The sequence below is a fragment of the Ursus arctos genome, unplaced genomic scaffold, assembly GCF_023065955.2.
Source record: "Ursus arctos isolate Adak ecotype North America unplaced genomic scaffold, UrsArc2.0 scaffold_1, whole genome shotgun sequence".
NCBI lineage: Eukaryota > Metazoa > Chordata > Mammalia > Carnivora > Ursidae > Ursus > Ursus arctos.
In genome coordinates, this window is record NW_026622763.1 from 83,491,012 (window position 1) to 83,511,193 (window position 20,182).

Below are 20,182 nucleotides of genomic sequence, written 5' to 3' on the forward strand. Positions count from 1 at the left end.
CTCATTCTCTGTTTCATGTGTTACATCAATATCTTTGTTCAAACAGGTATGTGACTATGTTTGCACATCGTTGGGTCCACAGCAATGGTTTTCTACTCCACTGCTTCATCCCCATCCCTATTTGTTTCGCTGCTAGATGAAATACCTAACAGTAACCCATCTATAAACTAGTTAGACATTTGACTATGACAACTGAAGGAAAATAGCAGATATTGATGGGATGAACAGGATCACCCAAGTACATTCATGGACTATAATAAACAGCATTTCCTAAAAGCATGATTCAAATGTTCTTTCTCAAGTTATAATTAACCGATACCCACAACTGGTTAGTTTGTGGATATTCCTGCTTTAGCAAAATAAGGTTAACTGCTTGTGGTTACCATTTAAAAATAAATTCTCACATTAGAAAACTTTCAAGCTTGCTCTCTTCCTTGTTTACACTTCTAATAATTTTCATGTGCTCCTCCTGCTAAAACCCAAGGGTGGACTCCTGACCTCCTTGCTAGAGGTGCGAATGATGCCAGGGCTAGTGACTGTTCTGCGGTTTCCCAAAGCTCCTCCTCCCTAGACCGTGACAATTCTTCGGATGCCGAGGTTGGGAAGCAGGACAGGGGACACTATTGGGGTGCAGCTCGAAAGGAAGGAAGCCGAATCCTTGGGGGTTGAAGAGGCACAAGGGGATCAGCGTGCAATGCGGAGTGTGGACCTTTTTGGCCATCCTGCTGCTGTTCACCCTGTCCCCAGCTCTGCTTTTCCGCCCGGCCGGCCCGCGCGGGCCGCTGTCCACAGTGGGAGGTACTGAAAGCAAGGAGCGGGCGCGGGGGCGGCGAGGCGGCCAGCTCCTCCGAGCGCCCCCCTCCTCGCTCCGTGGCTCCTCCAGCCCTCCCCTCCTCCCGCAGCCATGTTCCACGCGCGGGGAGGGGCGGGGGAAGGGGAGAGGGACGGGGGATCAGGGCGGAGAGAGCCGGCTCTGCCTCGGGGAAGGAGGGGATGAGAGTTGGGGAGAGCAGCAGGAGGAGGAGGAGGAGGCGGCGGCGGCTAGCGAGGAGCCAGCGCTGGGTCCTGCAGTAGGACTCCCAGGAGCCACCATCATGGTGAAGAGGAAGAGCTCCGAGGGCCAGGAGCAAGACAGCGGCCGCGGCATCCCCCTACCCATCCAGACCTTCCTGTGGCGGCAAACCAGGTGAGGGGCGCAGAGGGCGCGCAGCGGGCCACCCTGGGCTGGGGACGCTCCTGGGGCCGCCTGGGTCACCGCCGCTGCCGCTGCCGCCACTGCTGCTGAGGCCGCGCCACAGCCTGCAGCTCCCTCTCTGGGGCTGGAAAGCAAGCCCTCTGCACCTGCTTAAAAACACGCATTTAAAAAATATTTCCGTGAAGTTTGGCGACAAGCAGATTGGCAGTTGAATAAATATATACATTATTTAGGGGTGGGAGGGCAGAAAGCCTAGGAAGAGGGGGCGGGGAACTAGGGAAGATAATTATGACTGGCTGTGCTCTTGCGTCCAATTTCCCCTCCATCTCCTGCTGTAATTCCAGGCCGGTGACCTGTTGTTTTTCCAGCTCCTGTTTGGCGAATATCTGCTATGCCCACTTGTTAACCATTTTTGCTCGGATTCAGCCAATGTAGTCTTCCTGGTTCAAGTCCCTGAGGAGGATGCTTTTTGATAAGCATTTTTTTTTTTTCCTGGAAAGACCTCTGAAACCTATTCTAATAAACAAGAAACAAGGTTTCCATCATCATCATCATTATCACCATCGTTATTATTATTATTATTTTAGAAATTCACCAGATAAAAAATGAGGTTCTAGAAATCACAACCCACAAACTGTTCATTTTTAGTTTTTAATATAATTATACCCATGAGCAATACACCACTCCTGACCATTGGCAATTTGGAATCTGAGTAGGAAAAAGTCTTCAGAATAAGAGTGGATACAGAAAATGTGGAGATCCACATCTCTTTCATATATGTAATTACACATGTAAAAGCAAATGTCGTCAGCTGTTCAACACCTGCTCATTAACAAGCTATAGGGACGCATGAAATTTTAGTTCTATAGCACTGTCTTATCCATTGAAAAAAATATGTCATAAAGATGTTAATAATTTTACTTATAACCACTATCTCTATTAATTTTTCAGTGCATTTTTGAGGCCTAAACTGGGAAAGCAATATGAAGCCTCATGTGTGGTATGTGATATTCACCATTTAATGTTTCTTTCCATATTCTTTGTGGTCATTTCAACCCAAAGAAAGGCATTACATTGTACTGACTGTATAGAGTAATTCACTCAGCAAATATTATTGAGCACCTACTTTGTGCTAGGCATAGTTCTAAATGATGGGCTAGAGCAGTAATCAAAGTACAGAGTTTGCATTCTAGTGGGAGGAAGTCAAGCCACTCACAAATAGTAAAAAACATAATAAGCCAGACAGTGATAAGCACTATGGAGAAAAATGAAGCAAGAAAGGAGATTGGGGGTATTGGCAGCTGGGAGCCGGGGGTTGGAGTGGATTCCATGTTAAGAGCAGTGGATAGGTAAGGCTCACCTGGTAATGTGATTGTTAGAGAAAACCATGAAAAAAGGGAGGGAGGAATGGGTAAGGGGAGAGCAAAGGGGAACAGCAAGTCTAAAGCACCTTATCTCCCAGTGGATAGGAGTAGAGCAGTAGAAGAAAGGGTGGAGAGATTCCAGGGCACCAGGTGGTGAAGGGCTTTGCAGGACCAGTATAGGAAGTCCTTTCCTTCATCAACAAAATTGAGACTGTTATGGTGGAAGTGAATGAGATGAGGGCCTCTGAGCTACTCAAAGTCACATACAGTTCTGAACTTCTATGTCGTGCATGTTTTGTGCAAGTCTGAAAATAGATGATATAAAATAATTATGAAAATAATGCTATTAATATGTATCCTTGATAGAGTGCACTTGTCCTGAGATCCTAAGGGAATTCCATATCCTTAAAAATGTCCAAATCACAAATTGAAAACAAAAGACATGAAATCATGAAGCAAAAATGAAATGAACTTTTCATAGATTTCATTAAAATCTGGAGCTCAAATAAAGACCTTCACATTTCATGTATCATAACCTAAAAGTAGAAACCTACCCATTGAGGCATTATCATGAAAATTTGCAAATGACTATATAGATGACTACGTAGTTAAGAGTTCGGAAGTGTTTAGGGCCCTTAAAAATGATGAAAGCCAACTAGAGAGTTTTAAACATGCATACAGGTACACACAGTTAAATAAGAATGTGTTTTGTTGTATCTCTGACCCTTCAAAGTTGCTACAGAGATATTTTAAAAATATAATCTTTTAATAAGGACCTTTTAATGGAATTTGTTGTTACTTAGCTCAAGTTAGAGTAATTTGACACTTAAGAAATCACTGAGGCTTCCATAAATCATGCTTACAATTATACTAGCTTAAAATAATCCTGACTTTTCCCTGTTCTTGGCAAAGATCTGGCATTTTTAATGTAGTCATACAATATCAAATAACTAAGTCACAGATAGATAGAGAAATAAAAATGCATAAAGCAGTTTTCAGAGTTTAAAAAATAATGAGTTATATTAGTAACATTTAAGAAGAAAATGACATTAAGTACCCAGAATGTCCTAATATTATAAAATACACAACTCATCCTCTAAAATGTATTCAACAAGACTGTGTAAATTCTTTATAATCTTTTAATGCCCAACATACTTACCCTTTACTTAATGAATACTTAGATACCTGAGGGCTGAACAATTTAAAAGCATTTGGATCTGTTTTTACTCAGTCACAAACAAACAAACAAAAAACTGTATATCTGTTTACACTCATTACCAAAACCTCACCATGCCTTTCATTTTATGAAGGTGAATTTCTTATTTTCCTTTATTGAGTCAAACAGTAATTGGTTTTCTTCAGAGAATCTCTGTATTAAGCATGTCTTTTTCTCTGGTATCCTAATAATATCAATAATACAGCTCGGATACTTGGAACCTTGGAATACTTGGAATACTTGGAACCTTAGCGTACTTCCACAGTTTTCCTCATTACATGGGGGATCAACTAGCGATCGGGTTCAATTCATACAAGTCAAATATTTACTAAACTTATCTTAATATTTGGTAGCTATACTTTCCCTAACCCTTATAGTGATATCCTCCTCCCCATTCAAACAACAACAACAACAGCAACTGTGAGTAGGTCACATTTGTTCTGGGATGCTTCACTCTCTGAAAGTGTCCTTGGCCAAGAGAGAAGATTTAATAAACCAGCAAAGCTATTGCTTATTTCCCTTCACTCTTCTCTCCCTTCCTTCCTTTCTTTATTCAACAGGTGTATGAAGTATCTTTATGGTTACAGGCATTAGGCTAGAAATGCCTTGTGTCACGTTATTGCTAAGGACATGGGATAATTCAGAGACCCCAAAATCAGATTTCTTGAAAGAGTTGTATCTTATGTAACACTTGTAGAACATTGACTCAAATTCTGTCCTCAAGACACTTTCACAAAAGACATTTCACTTTGTTCTGCAATTGTGACTGCGCGTTTGGACGCCTCAGCAGCAATTTATAAAATATTACGTGAGTTAAATGTGGTGTTGTGCTCTTTTTTTAGAGGAAGCTAATTTTGGTGAAAATTAAAAAAACACTAATTCAAGTCCTACATTTTAAATCAAAAACCTGAAAAGGGTTAAAAAGAAATGCTCACTGACGCATTGTACGTACGTTGACATGAAATGCAATGTGAGTGCACTCTAAAAAATTTGATCCAGTGATTTGCATCTTGGGGTACTACCTCGATCTCCCGTTGCTCGTCCAACAGAATCTCCAATTCCTTATTTTACACGATTTTTTCTTCTTTTTTGGTATCCACAGTCCTTTGAACGCGTGTTGGTAGAGAACAAGCTGCATGGCCTTTCTCCAGCCCTCTCTGAAGCCATCCAGAGCATTTCCCGATGGGAGCTGGTGCAAGCTGCCCTGCCCCACGTCCTCCACTGCACTGCAACCCTGCTTTCAAACAGGAACAAGTTAGGTTGGTTCTTCCGCATTCCTTCTTCTTCGTGTGGTGCTGACAACATCCACTGACTACTTACTCTTTTCCCAGGCACTGAACACATATGATCTCATTTAATTCTCAAAAAGCCCACTCATGTGGGTACCACTATGATCTTCATTTTACCAGTGAAGGAACTGACTCTCTTATTTTTTTTTTTATTTTAATAATGATTTTTTATTATATTATGTTAGTCACCATACAGTACATCCCCGGTTTTCGATGTAAGGCTCGATGATTCATTAGTTGTGTATAACACCCAGTGCACCATGCAATATGTGCCCTCCTTACTACCCATCACCGGTCTATCCCATCTGACTCTCTTATTTTTAAATTTTGAATTTTACAAGTAATACATGAATATATTTTCCTTTTAAACTGTGAAACTTTAGAGGGAAGCTGAAGACTATCTCCCATCTGAGATGAATTCCAACCCAATTTCTCTTCGGCCCTCTCAACTCCTAAAGTGACCCCTTGCACGTTGTAGTACTATGTATATCTGCATGCCTGTGCCTAAAGACTTATTTTTTAGATTATCTTGTGGATTGCTTTTTTCACATGGTAACATGTCCTAACATCCACTGCATGTTCGTGCACATGCTCTTTTCCATCCAGTGCTTTCCCCTTATTTGGGTCTCTGCGCAAAGTTTACCTTTACAGAGGGGTTTCTTGGCCACACCGTCTAAAGCAGAGTAGTTGCTGTCTTCAGAGCCTGGGCTCTTAACCACTACGCTGCCTCTTTGGAGATATATATGGGTATCTGGCTGAAGAGATAGGATGCATGCAGTTTCTCCTCCTATGACACTATGTTATTTTGCAGAGATTGCAACCAGTTAGAAAGCCCCAAGACAAGAATGAGCCCCTCCAGGGGTGCCTGGGTGGCTCAGTCAGTTAAGCATTTGCCTTCAGCTCAGGTTATAATCTCAGGGTCCTGGGATCGAGTCCTGAGTCGGGCTCCATACTCAGTGGTGAGTCTGCTTCTCCTTCTCCCTCTGTGATTCGCTCTCACTCTCTCTCAAATAAATAAATAAATCTTAAAAAGAGAGAAAGAGAAGAAAGAGAAGAAAGAGAAGAAAGAAAGAAAGAAAGAAAAGAAAGAAAGAAAGAAAGAAAGAAACCCTTCCAGCAGTGGTTGTGAGAAGTACAGAGAAATGCTAGTGTCTCCCAGGAAATCAAGCCGCAGAGCAAAGCAAGGATGTTCTTGCCATACCCGAAGTTGATATCCATTGTGCTGGTAGCAGAGTTTATCTTAACTTGTCTGTGTGATTGTCCCCATGCAGGCCACCAGGATAAACTGGGTGTTGCTGAGACAAAGCTCCTTCACACCCTGCACTGGATGCTTCTAGAGGCCCCCCAGGACTGCAACAGTGAGCGGTTTGGGGGCACAGACCGTGGCTCGAGCTGGGGTGGCAGCAGCAGTGCTTTCATCCACCAAGTAGAAAACCAGGGTTCCCCAGGGCAGCCCTGCCAAAGCAGCTCCAACGATGAAGAAGAGAACAACCGAAGGAAGATCTTCCAGAACTCCATGGCCACTGTGGAGCTCTTTGTGTTTCTGTTTGCTCCCCTGGTACACAGGATCAAGGTAAGGAGAGTGCTAGTATTAGGCTGATGGGGAATGGAGGTGAGGTGGCCTTCAAATGGTATTTCCATATTTCCGTATTTGGTTGTTCATGTCTTATATGATCTCGTAGCAAGCCAAGACATGGAGAACTTTATTTCTATGTCAAACCACTGAACATGATTTCAAAAACACAGTTCCCTGCATATCATTTATCTACTTAAAAATCTTCAAAGGTTCTCCTTCTGCCCCAAGATAATGTCCAACATATAAAAATGGCATATAGGGTCAAGGAACTTTTCATTTATCATTTGTCAGTCCCTACTGGCATCTTCATGGTCGAGCTCCGGGAGCCATTCCATGAATATACCCTTGCTGTTCACTCTGCCCTTTTTCTTTCCTGTATTCCTCTGATGATTCTTCAAACCTCAACTTCAGTGTCATCATTTCCATGAAGCTGTTCCTCTGAAACTCCCCATGTAGACTGAGTCATTATCTTCTTTGCAGTTCTACAGCACCTTGTAAGCTCTCTCTCTTATAATGCAGGCCTAGAGCAGAAGTTCTAAATGTCTTCTACTCCATGGACTTTTTGACAGTGTGGTACAAGCTGAGAATTGCTTTTCAAAATATTTCTTAAAGCATAAAATACAAAACATAGGATTGCATGGAAACCCATTGTATTAAAATGTAACTATATACCAGTACCCCTTGGGTTTGAAAGAGACAATATCATTTGAAATGACTGTGCCACCACTCTCTAGCTGTGTGATCTTGGTGATATTACTTAACCTATCGGATCCTCCATTGCATATGATCGTGGATACCTCTAACACAGGGTGAATATATGTGAAGACACAGTATAGTTCCAACACATGGAGAGAAATCAAGATCTATTTGTTATTTCTGTGGATGAATAAATTACAGCATTCCATCTGAGTGCTAAGTTAAGAGATAGGAGGAAATTGGTATACCCAAGTGTTCTTTAATAGGATATTAGGATACTAATGAATGTTTCGAGTTATATATATGAATGTATGTGACTGTGTGTGTACCTATGTATATGTTGGTAGTTGTGAGACCATTAACAGTCACTATGAGGAGAATGAACCAGTGAGTCTTTTCACTCATTTTAGTTTTAGTTAAATTTCACTTTCACTTGACACTGTCCTGTTGCTGCCAGGAATAGAATTGAAATTACCTGTAAATTTCCAAAATGCTTTGCATGCACTGGCCACATTGCCCATGAAACATACTAAAAATTTTAAATGTTGTGAAGTCAAATTAAATAGCTGCTTCAAAATCTTTGACTTTCCATTTTAAAAAGTCTTTTTGTGTTGGTTGCCCTTACTAAAAAGCATTATTTTAATTGAGACCATCCCCTGGTTTAGGGGACCCGCAGGTCCAGGCTCCTGCCCACCGTCTCGGCCCCATCTCCCGCCATGTCAGTAGCCTTTCTCTCCTTCACTAACCTCCGAGCTCAGTGAGGCTCACCCTCAAACTCATTCTTGCTTTCAAGGCCTGCACAGGTTTTTCCTTCTATTTGAAACATCGACCTTTATCTCCTCCCCTAAATTTGCATACGGCTGTATCCTTCTCATCCGGTTACTCACAGCCCAAATGTCACTACCTCAGGAAGAATTTTCCTCTCACTTTGGTGTCACTAGCACATGACTATCTTTGTTTTTATCAGTACCCAAAATTATTTTCTGTGGTTGTTTTCATGGTTGTTGCCCATCCCCCCGACTAGAGCAGAGTTCTTGAGCGGAGGGATGTTGCCCGTCCAGGTCACACTGTATTTCCAGTGTCTAGAATAGTGCCTGGCAAAAATGGGGCACTCGATAAGTGTTTGATAAGTGACTCATTGAGGAAACCCACGTTGTTGTCAGAAGCTGATCCAGGTGCTACGAGGAGTGATGATATGTGGGTCCATAGTCCTTAAAATGAGAGGACAGGAAAGAAGACCTCTTTAAATAATGAGCCCATAAAGATTTCTATCTATGGACAAATATCCTCTGGATTAAACCATGTGAAAGGTGCAGAAGTGGCTGCGATGGCCGTCCTTTTATTTGAGGACATGGCTGAGAGTCTAGGTTTTGGAAACAGGCCTGCATTTGAGTCACGTGTTTGCTGCTTTCTACTATGTGACTTAGAGCAAGCCTCGGGTTCCCTCAAGTAGAAATCGGACATACGAATGGTTTTATGGGACTTTGGGATGAAACATCCGATAGTGCTCAACTTTACACATAAAGGGACCTTAACAAATGTGAGTTGCTTTTAGTGTTGGCAGTTTTTTTAGCGATTAGTATTTTGTATTATTAGTAGAAAGGGAGCCACACCCTCTTTCAGGGGAGACTACACAGTTTCTGGCTCAAGACCCTCAAGTTTTACTTATGGCCTGGAGCATTTATGAGGGAGTAATGGGAGCATTTATAAGGGAATAAGACAATGCATATAAAACACGGTACAGTGATTAAATCATAATAAGCTATTAGTATTAGCTGTTATTACTAGCATATTATTATTTTATCATTTTAGTATCTCTATGAAGGAAATATTGTTCCAGATGCTATGGGGAATAAAAAATATTAATGAGTCAATAAATTTCTCCAAAAGGCTTTTTCCTTCTGAGCGAGGTGTTTGGTTTTTTAAATGTAGTTAGGGAACGTACAATGCCTAGACCAGGGTTTCTCAGCCTTGGCACTGTTGGCATTTTGGGCCAATGATTCTTTGTTGTGGGACATTGCCGTGTGCCGTGTAGGATATCAGTAGCATTTCTGGCCCCTACTCACCAGATGCCAGGAGCACCTCCTCCCTCTGAGCTGTGATGGCCACAAATGACTCCAGACATTGCCAGGTGTCCCCAGTGGGGAGGCAGAGGGTGAGAATTGCACCTGATTGAGAATCACTGCCTTCGGTCTTTCATTGGCCTGCAGTTATCAGACCCTGTCTGTCTCCATCTTTCTATCCGTACCGTACCCACGTGAACAGTTCCTCAACAGCACCATTCAAGTTCTTTTTTCCCTATATTTCCATTTGCCAACCCCAGGTCATGACCAAAATCCATTTTTTCTACCCCTGCCCCAGATACCTATGTGCTCCTGGGGGAAAACCACACAACCATCCAGACTGGTCTTTCTACAAAGTTATCATCTCCAACCCCTGTGTGCTGCCCCACTTGGCATTTCTTTTCTTGACGTTGCTCCCTCAAGTTGCCAATCAGAACTTACACAGACACTGTTATAGGTTCTTCTAGGACATGGTGCTGCAGGAGGCGTGAGAGGCTGAAATCCAGTTGAGGCCACTTTTGAACTGGATTCACAGTCTCCTGGCTTGTCTCATAAAATCCAACTTCAACAGTGAAGGGATCCATGTAGATCTGACCATTTCACCAATATGCTTAAAGTAATTTGATTTCTCATCATACAGCAAGTGAAACTCCAGCTGGTTAGTCTAGTAACTGGGCCCTCTTCTGGCTACTTCTCCTGCCTGTGAGCTCCAAGTGCTTGGAGTCCCCCCAGTAACATAACATGCTTTTTTCCAGGCCTATTCTCATGCTGGTCCTGCAACCTACATGCTCTCCTGCCTTGCCCTCCTGCCTGGAAAACCCCTCCTCATCTTTCACAGCAATATTCAAGATCCACCCCTCTCTTCCTCTAGCTTTATAATATTCTAGACGGATTTTTATTGTTATTTCTGGTTTATTACCATTATTTCTTTATGAGACAGACTCTCCTATCAGATTCTGAATGGTTTGAGGGTGGGGAGTTATCATTGTATTCTGGATAGCTAACATAGTATCTCAATTTCATAGGTATTTAATCAATATTTGTTGAATGAATAAACTCATTAATTAGCAAATTAATATAAATGACTCCTCTTTTTGTAAAATAGTGTATAATTCAATGCACATTTTTCTATTTTAATTAAGTTCTTATTTCAATCCCAGTATGGCTAGCATACAGTGTTATATTGATTTCAGGTGTGCAATAGAAGGATTCAACAATTCCATACATCATCCAGTACTCATCACAGCAAGTGCACCCCTTCATCCCTATCACCTATTTCATCATTCCCTACCCCCACCCCCTGCCCATCTTCCCTCTGATAATCATCAGTTTGTTCTTTATAGTTAAGAGTTTGTTTCTTGGTTTGTGTCACTCTTTCTCTCTTTTTTTCTTTGCTCATTTATTTTGTTTCTTAAATTCCACATGAGTGAAATCATGTATTTGTCTTTCTCTGACTTATTTCACTTAGCATTGTATTTTCCAGCTTCATCCATGTCATTGCAAATGACAAGATCTCACTCTTTTTAATGGCTGAATGACATTCCATTGTGTATCTCTATACCACATCTTCTCTATCCCCTCATCTATTGATGGACACGTGGGCTGCTTCCATAATCCGGCTATTGTAAATAATACTGCAAAAAATATAGAGGCACATGTCTCCCCTTGATTGATTGATTGATTGATTGATGATTAAATACCCAGTAGTGTGATTACAGGATCATAGGGTAGTTCTAGTTTTAACTTTTTGAGGAACCTCCATACTGTTTTCCCCAGTGGCTGCCCAAGTTTGCATTCCCACCAGCAGTGTGAGAGGGTTACTTTTTCTTCACATCCTCACCAACACGTTGTTTCTTGTGGTTTTGATTTTAGCCATTCTCACAGGTGTGAGGTGATATCTCATGGTGGTTTTGATTTTCATTTCCCTGCTGGTGCGTGAGGTTGAGCGTCTTTTCATGTGTTTGTTGGTCATCTGTATGTCTTCTTTGGAGAAATGTCTATTCATGTTTTCTGTCTGTTTTTTAATTAGGTTACTTATTTTGGGAGTATTGAGTTTTATAAGTTTCTATATGTTTTGGATACTAACCCTTTATCTGATATGTCATTTGCAAATATCTTCTTCCATTCAGGAGGTTGCCTTTTAATTGTGTTGATTGTTTCCTTTGCTGTGTAGAAGCTTTTTATTTTGATGAAGTCCCAAAAGTTTACTTTTGCTTTTATTTCCCTTGCCTCAGGAGACATATCTAGAAATACGTTGCTCTGGCTGATGCCAGAGACATTACTGCCTGTGCCCTCTTTTAGGATTTTTATGGTTTCAGGTCCTTAACCCATTTTGGTCCTTACCCATTTCGAATTTATTTTTGTGTCTGATATGAGAAAGTGAGTGGTCCAGTTTCATTCTGCATGTTGCTGTCCAGTTTTCCCAACACCATTTGTTGAAGAGAACATCTTTTTCCCAATGCATATTCTTTCTTCCTTTGTTGAAGATTAATTGACCATATAATTGTGGGTTTAATTTTGGTTTTTCTGTACTGTTCCATTTATTGATGTGTCTATTTTTGTGCCAGTACCATACTGTTTTAATTACAATAGCTTTGTATTCTAACTTGAAATCTGGGATTGTGATGCCTCTAGTTTTGTTTTTCTTCCTCATGATTGTGTTGGCTCCTCATGGTCTTTTGTGGTCCATACAAATTTTAAGATTGTTTGTTCCAGTTCTGTGAAAAATGCTGTTGGTATTATCAGAGGGATTGTATTAAGTCTGTAGATGACCTTGGATAGTATAGACATTTTAACAATATTTTTTCTTCCAGTCCATGAGCATGGAATGTCTTTCATTTCTTTGTGTCCTCTTCAATTTCTTTCATCAGTGTTTTATAGTTTTCAGAGTACTGGTTTTTCACGTCTTTGGTTAAATTTATTCCTAGGTACTTTGGGTGCAATTATACATGGGATTGTTTTCTTAATTTCTCTTTCTGCTGCTTCGTTATCCATATATAGAAATGCAACAGATTTCTGTACATTGATTCTATAATTTTCATTTATAACTGCCTCAAATATGTTACATGAAATAAATCTAAAAATTCGGTCAAATATATTATTTTCAACTAAATTTACTTTAGTGAAAAATGCTGAGTATTTATTATAACTAAGGAATTTAAGTGTGATGTCATGATTTGATCATATTCACTTATTCCTTCCATAAATATTTATTGAGTACCTAGTCTATGAGAGGCACTACTCAGAGTAGAGAAATAGCAAGGAATAAAAATCCAGGCCCTCAAGGAGGTTTTTATAAAATTCATATGTGTGAAGTAAACAACTTTAAAATTTAAAATATTAATAATTTTTAAACTAGATTTCTCTAAACTACTAGTAAAGATATTTAGAAATGTTTCATGCCATCGTGAAAACAGGCCTTCAGCAAAAGCAAGAAATGCATCTGAAATGTGGAGATATTGATTCTACTAGTGTCTGTGTCTTCCAGTTTTTCTAAGGACGTTACTAGACCACCTGCCCCACGGCTGTTTGAATGATAGTGTCTCTTCCAGCTATCAACTTTCTGGCCATGTGTGCATACATAGCATTAAATGACCCACTAAAGGGGACTCCAGAAGAGGAATTAGGGTCCCACATCTTATGCATTCAGCCAACTTAAAAGGACTTACAGTGGAACATAGTAACATAAGAGGAGTCCATAGGTTCTGCAAGTGTTCAAGTCTAAAGAATGATTTGATTTAGTTGGTGTTACTTGTGAAATGTAAACTATCCTCAATCAATCAACAAGTCCATATTGATGCTCAAGGAGAAATACACAGATCTCAATTGTCTCCAGTAAATATACAGTCTAGTTGGGAATATATTAAAGAAAACGAAATAATAACTCTCAGTGCTAACATAGATAGGGCCAGTGTTAAAGGCCCGGGTTTCAGTATAACAGAGCTTAACTTCTGATGCAGTGTCCACTGAAGTTTTATTTGTGCCAAGATTACTTATGAGGAACATGGAGAAGGACTGAGCTCAGAAGCTATGAAATCATCAAAACCAGGTCAATTGAAATTTGGCTTCCTGCAATTCTGGAGACAAATCTGATAAACTTTTCTGCTGTTAATCCCCTGCTTGCTGGATCTAACACCACCCATCATATGTTCCCTTAACTTTAAACCTGCCTGTCAAGCTGTCTGCTCAGTGTCTTTGGTTGAATATCCAACAGGCATCTCAAACTTAAACATGTCTGTTAACTAGACTCCTGATAGCCCCACACCAGCTTCTCCTTCGTCTCGCCCATCTATATCAAAGCCAAAAATCTTGGACACCTCTTTCTCACACCTTCCTCTTCCAGTCTGTAGACTGTGTGTTCAAAATATATCCGGAATCTACCACTGCTCATTTCGCCCTCTACAAACTCTCTCCTGTAATCATCTTCCACCTAGATGATAATAATAGCTTCCTAAACTGTCTCTCTTTCCACTTTTGCCCTTTCTTGAACTATTCTTAATAGCCTCAGTAATCCTATCAAACATAAATCCAGTAATGTCACGCCACTACTCAGAACCCTCTGGTGGCTCCCCGTGTTACTCAGTAATTGCTGAAGCCCTTACTTTGACCCATCAGGCCCTATCTTATTTGGAACTCAATAACTCCTCTGACCTTATTTTTTTCTTCTACTCTTCTGCCATTTACTTGACTCCAGACACACAGTCTCCTGGCTGTTTCTTGATAGACCAGGCATGTTTAGGACCTTTGCACTTGCTGAGCCCTTCTTGTGGAAGGTTTGTTCTGAAAATATCTACATGGCAGCTCCTTCATTTCATTCAGATCTTTTTACTCAAAAGCCACTTTCACGAGGGCTTCCCTGGCCATCCTGTCTAAAATACCAACACCTTGCAGACACATCCCTTTGCCTGGTTTACTTCTCTTTTGCACTAGGAGAGCAGGGATTTTTGTATGCTCTGTTTACTATTCAAGCCAGAATCTAGAGCAGTTCCAGGTATACAGTAGGTGGTCTATACGTATTTGTAGAATGGATGTTGACAGAATTTGATCAAGTGCTTTATGTACTTTCGTAATATGTTCACAGGGAGTCCTAGATGCTTTCCCATCAAGTACACTGTTGTAGCACCGGGGTCCCAGTCCATAGGTTACAGAAGAAGCCTCTCTGTATCAGTGTGTGGATTTCACCAGTCTTTCCAGTTGAAGTTTCCTTGACAGTGAGCCACCATGATCCACCATTTGCAGGATCACTTTTCTTTTTTTCCAATTTCTTCCTATTTCTTATTCTTCTAGATCAGTGGTTTTCAACCATGACTACACATGAAAGTCAGCAGGGAACTTCAGAGGGATTCTAATTTAATCATTCTGGGCAAGGGAGGAAGTTGAGACCTGGGCCTCCTGGGTTTTAAAAGCTCCCTAGGTGATTATAATATGCAAGCTAGGGTTGCAAATCCCTGCCCTGAGTGAGTTCCTGGGTCTCAGTTGTGTTTATTAATCTGTGATCACGTTCTCTGCTTCCATCTCTGGGTTGTTTTTTTTGGGGGGGGGGGGGACGGGGGTTGAGAGCCTGAGTTGTTTATTTTTTTTATTTCTTTTTTTTAAGTTTTTATTTTAATTCCAGTCAGTGGCTGAGTTATTTAAAATGTAATCTCGAATGTCATATAATTGTACTTATACAATATGAGATGGCATTTGAAACATCTCAGCCCCTCAAGATGATATAATGATGAAGCAGAGAATGTGCTCCCTGGAAGAGACTTTAAATTGTAGATAGACTGAGTGAGTATGGGTTTAAGGTCAGTGCAATTCAGCAAGTGCTTGTTGAGCTCCTATCGTGTACCCAATTTCTAATACTGTGTTAAGCATTGTGATGATGCCAGGTGCTGTGGAAGGGGGAGAATGCCTGATAGACCCTCAAGGAATTAAAGATTGTTGAGAAGCTAATATTATAAAACAATATACTAGAAAGGTCTAAATATATGTTCCTGATGCCATGAAGCAAAAGCAAGAGATGGCCTGGAGAACAGAAAGTCAAAATAGGCAGTATCTGAGGATATTGATTTAAGAGGGCGAAAGAAGGACAATTAAATAATTAAGAGGAATAATAATAACCACAAGAGATCTGCCAGGACTCTTGAAATAAACAGGCCTTCATCACTGCTAACACAAAACAATAATTTGTGTTTCATGCTTTGTCCAAAGCTCCATTTTAATTATTAATTTTGCCCAAAGCAGACCACCATGGTTTCCATACTAATTGTGATAGTAACTTAGGGCTACTGGTTTACCCTAGAAACACTCATCTGAGTGATGAAGGAAGGTCTAGAAGATCAACCTACTTTGACAATGATCTTGTGCATGATACTAATCATTGCAATGACTGGCTCCTTCAACAAGTTACAAGCCAGTTATTGGACATAAATCTTCTCTTTCCCCCAGGAATCTGACCTTACGTTCCGACTGGCCAGCGGGCTTGTTATATGGCAGCCCATGTGGGAGCACAGACAGCCCGAAGTCTCTGGCTTCACAGCACTGGTGAAGCCCATCAGGAACATTATTACAGGTTTGTAACTTGGACGCCCAGTGAGACAGTGTTAGCAGACTCCCTCATATGCAGGAGTAAGGGTGGTGGAATAATTCGTCCTTAAGCCAGGAGGAAGAAAATTTCTCCAGGGAGCTATGTTAGTACCCCAGGCACAGGGCTCATTCAAACGATGAGAAACTAAACCAGGGGCACATGCCGTTGAGTTGTGTGACTTTGGAGAAGTCATTTCAACTTCCTGTGCCTCAGTTTCCTCATGTGTAAAATAGAAGTTAAAATAAAATATTGCTAGTACTTATGGGTTGTTACAAAGAATAAATGAATTAATTATATGTAAAACTGCTTAGAAGAATGTCAGGTACATAGTAAGTGAATAAGCTATTATTATAATTAGCTCATCATAATCATCATTATAGTAGACAAAGTAACAGTTCCTTAACGATCTTGTCTTGGTGTTTATTTGCTATCAAAGCATTTCACTACAGGAATTGTCTAATGAAATAATCTTATTGGTGAATTATAGAAAGGCCAACACATGATAGCTTGAAAAGTACCTGAAAGTCTGGTGCTTCACTCCAGATCATTCTCTTACTATGTATGTACCTAACCTGGGTATTCCCATTTCTTTAAATGGGATAAAATAATACCACCTTATACGGCCTCATAGTGTGGAATAAGTAAGAATCCACATAAGGTGACCATTTTGTAGCTTTAATAAATTACATCTTTCTAATTCCAACCAAACTTTTAGCATCAATAATGACACTGAGAAACAGACAAACTATGTGGTATGTCTATAGATGCACGAGCTACATAAATCTCTATCATTTGCTTACTTCCTAAGCCTTTTCTGCAGACAGTGGACGATTATGCATGTAAAAGTGCTTCGTAAGGAGAAGGAAACCATCAAGAATTTTTATATATTTTCCCTCTATAATTTAACATAACTTTGCAAGGTACATAATATGTTAAAGGATTTTCTAAACAGAAGAATGCCATATTATCCATATATGTGATAAGATGCTTATAGTGACAAATCCTGCTTACTATCATAATTCAAACAAAAGACAAAATTTTTCGTATAGTAAAAGTAGACTAATTCCAGAATTAATGTGTACAATACATTAACTAGTGAAATAAGTTATAAATTCAAGAATAACACTCTGTCATAAGGTTCAAATAGCAAGGAACTAAATAAGTAAAAAATGAAGTGATCTACTTCAGATTCCATGGATGGAATGAGGTTAATTTCATTGAATTAAAATCATCTGAGAGTGAAGACGGACGTACGAGTTAAAAACTGAAAACAATAGAAATAAGAAAATAAAATATGTTACAGTAAAACAAAACTATTACTGAAAAAGACATCTTTATGTTGATTAAGGAATTTTTTTCCTATTTTTAAGTCCTCACTTTTGAATAAAGAGGTCACTTCACATTTAGGTCTCTCTCTCTCTGTCTCTCTCTCTCCTTAATATGTACGTAAACTATCACTTTAACAGATGTATTAAAACTATTAAGAAATCGTGTCCCTCATGAAATCACTGGGGCTGTTCATATCACCATCCCTTGCTTCTGGATGATATTCACAGTGGGTTATTTTCCCATCTACCCGATGCCTGTGGATGTGAAATGGTGCCCAGCATCTGAAGTGAAATTAAACTCAGCCAGACACATGACCAGAAGAAAAAGCAGCGGCACGTGGGTGACAATCCCTAGGTCTCTTATTTTGTGACCTTGATAAATCTCTTCTCAGCATCAGTGTGCTCACAATTCCCATGTGGCGTGGCCAGATTCACTTCCCACTGCTCCCAATCCTTAGGAACAGATGTAACTGATTTGAATCTTGCTGTAGGGGAAGCTTAATATGGTCATAAAAGCACAGACCCTAGAGCCAGAAAGCCTGGGCTTGAACCTTCATTTAAGGGTCAAATGATCTTGGGCAAGTTAAACTCCCTGTACCTTATTGTCTTTATCTCTAAAATGGGTCTAATAATATTCCATATGTTATGCTAGGGTTATTGTAAGTGTTAAATGAGTTGAGACAGTAGTGCCCCCCCCCTTACCTGTAGTTTCACTTTCTGCAGTTTCAATTCCCTGTGGTCCAAAAGCAGATGATTTCATCTTCCTTCTGACAAATCGTCAGAAGGTCGGTAGTTAATACTACATCACAACACCTACGTCCTTGCCCTCACTTCATCTCTTCACGTAGGCTTTTATCATCTCTCATCATCACCAGAAGTGTGAATACAGTACAATAAAGTATTTGGAAGAGAGAGAAAGAGACCACATTCACATAACTTCTATTACGGTATATTGTTATGATCATTCAATTTTATTAGTAGTAATTGTTGTTAAACTCTTACTATGTGTAATTTATAAATTAAACTGTATCATAGGTGCGTGTATGTGTATGTATGTGTAGGAAAGAATAGTATGTGTAGGGTTCAGTAGTGTCCACGGTTTGAGGCACCACTTGGAAGAGATCCCCCCACAGATAAGAGAGGAGGACTGTACATGTAAAATGCTTTAAAAAGGACGTGGCAGATATTTGGTACTATATAGATGTTAGCTATTATTATTTTTAGTATTGCCAACTTTTTAGTACCATGCCTATTGAGTCAGACTGAATAGAGGAAGAAATCTACACTGTTAATGATCACTTAGAAATGCAAAGGGTTTTTTAATTGGTTACTTGCTTCCTCTGACAACATATGTTATTAAATGTCTTCTTTCAAGGTGATAATGATATGTGAAAGTGGGTTTTTTTAAAGAAATGAACTGATGAACTAAATGAGCTGATCATAATCTTACAAAATTTGTGAGGGTATTTCTCTGGTCTTAGCAGCTAAGAGAAGCTCTCCCGTCAACAGTCAGAGTCAAACCTGTGAATCACCAAATCAAGACATAGGACAACGAGAGGTGAGTTTATGGTGATTGCGGGACGAGGGGAGGTGGTCATTTCCTGGATGGAGTGTAGCGTGAAGGATCAGATGAGTTCTAGAATGATGCTACTCGGTTTCAAAGCAAGTTCCTACTCCTGAATATAAAATTTGAAGTAGACTCTGGTTTTCTATCTGTCAAGTATGGAAAATAGTTTTATGCACGTTCCCGGTGTGGGAGTGCGGAAACAGGAGCATGTGTAACTGTGCTTTACCTTTGTGGTGAGTGAGTAATCAGTAGGGCTTTATCTCAGTAGCTAGTGTGTGATCAGTGGTGCTCTATCTCGATGGTTACTGTGTAATAAATAGTGCTTTATCTCAATGGCTAGTGTGTAATCCGTAGTGTTTACTTCAATGGCTAATGTGTAACATTCAGTAAGTGTTAGTTATCATTATTCTCAATGATTAAATCTCCTTAATATTCTTTAGATAAGCCTAATGTAGCTAAGATAATGCTGCAGCAGGTGGGGAGGAGGGAGTAGAAAGGAGGCATAAGGTATAGTCTTATCCCTTAAGAAATCTGAAGTTTAACGAAACATCAAGACAAATCCACATAAAACAGAATATGCGTAATAAAGAATATAATTCAGGAAAAAATGTTCATGCCATTAATTTAGTATGTTTTTAGATGAGCTACCTTCACGTCCAATTCAACATGTACAAAATATAATTTTCTGCTTTCCGGCCGTATGCGATCCTCTTTCTAACCGATGCATTACTGTCAGCAATGCCGTCATCCTTTCTCCCCTCAAACCTGCAAATTTTGGAGTCCTATTTTATCTAGTGCTTCCTGAACATTTGCTAAGTACAGACACTGTGGTTTGTCTGTATTTTATCCATTCTAAGATATATATGTTCTTTCACTTTTAGCATAGTTGAAATCAGGTGTTTGAGGATCTTCGGCCTCTTAAAACCTCCCCACCTGGTAGTGGTATTGATAAGGTTGTCATTTTCATAAGGTTGCACAACATGAATTTGTCATTTCCAGCATCTAACTTTTCAGAATCAGGATCAGTGGCTTAGAAGAATATGTCAGGGGGAATAGTGGAGCATTCTTTAAGAAATAACACTTTTAAGAAATAACATTTTTGACACAGAGAAAGTTACTCTATGAAAAAACATGTATCAAAAACTCTGATTTAAAATGTTGAAATTTCAAGAATACCTCTACCAATTTATTTCACTTATATCTTCCTTTTACATATACACAAGATGAATATATAATCAAAAGCTATGCCTAAATAAGTCTAAGATAGTGCTTTTAATAAGTATATTAGCCAAAGTCCTCCCTGGTAAGTGTCTTAGT

General features: G+C 39.8%; 1 protein-coding gene across 2 annotated transcripts in view; it reads left to right on the forward strand.

The window, feature by feature from the left end:
* The first annotated feature begins 1,094 nt into the window (after window positions 1-1,094).
* Window positions 1,095-20,182, forward strand: part of UNC80 (unc-80 homolog, NALCN channel complex subunit) — a 216,363-nt gene continuing 197,275 nt past the window's right edge. For both annotated transcript variants that reach the window (XM_026492047.4, XM_044381208.3), the window contains exons 1-6: window positions 1,095-1,186; window positions 2,147-2,195; window positions 4,878-5,034; window positions 6,336-6,637; window positions 15,832-15,955; window positions 18,783-18,856. In XM_026492047.4, coding sequence (XP_026347832.3) covers window positions 1,095-1,186; window positions 2,147-2,195; window positions 4,878-5,034; window positions 6,336-6,637; window positions 15,832-15,955; window positions 18,783-18,856 — 798 coding nt within the window. The remainder of the gene's footprint in view (window positions 1,187-2,146; window positions 2,196-4,877; window positions 5,035-6,335; window positions 6,638-15,831; window positions 15,956-18,782; window positions 18,857-20,182) is intronic.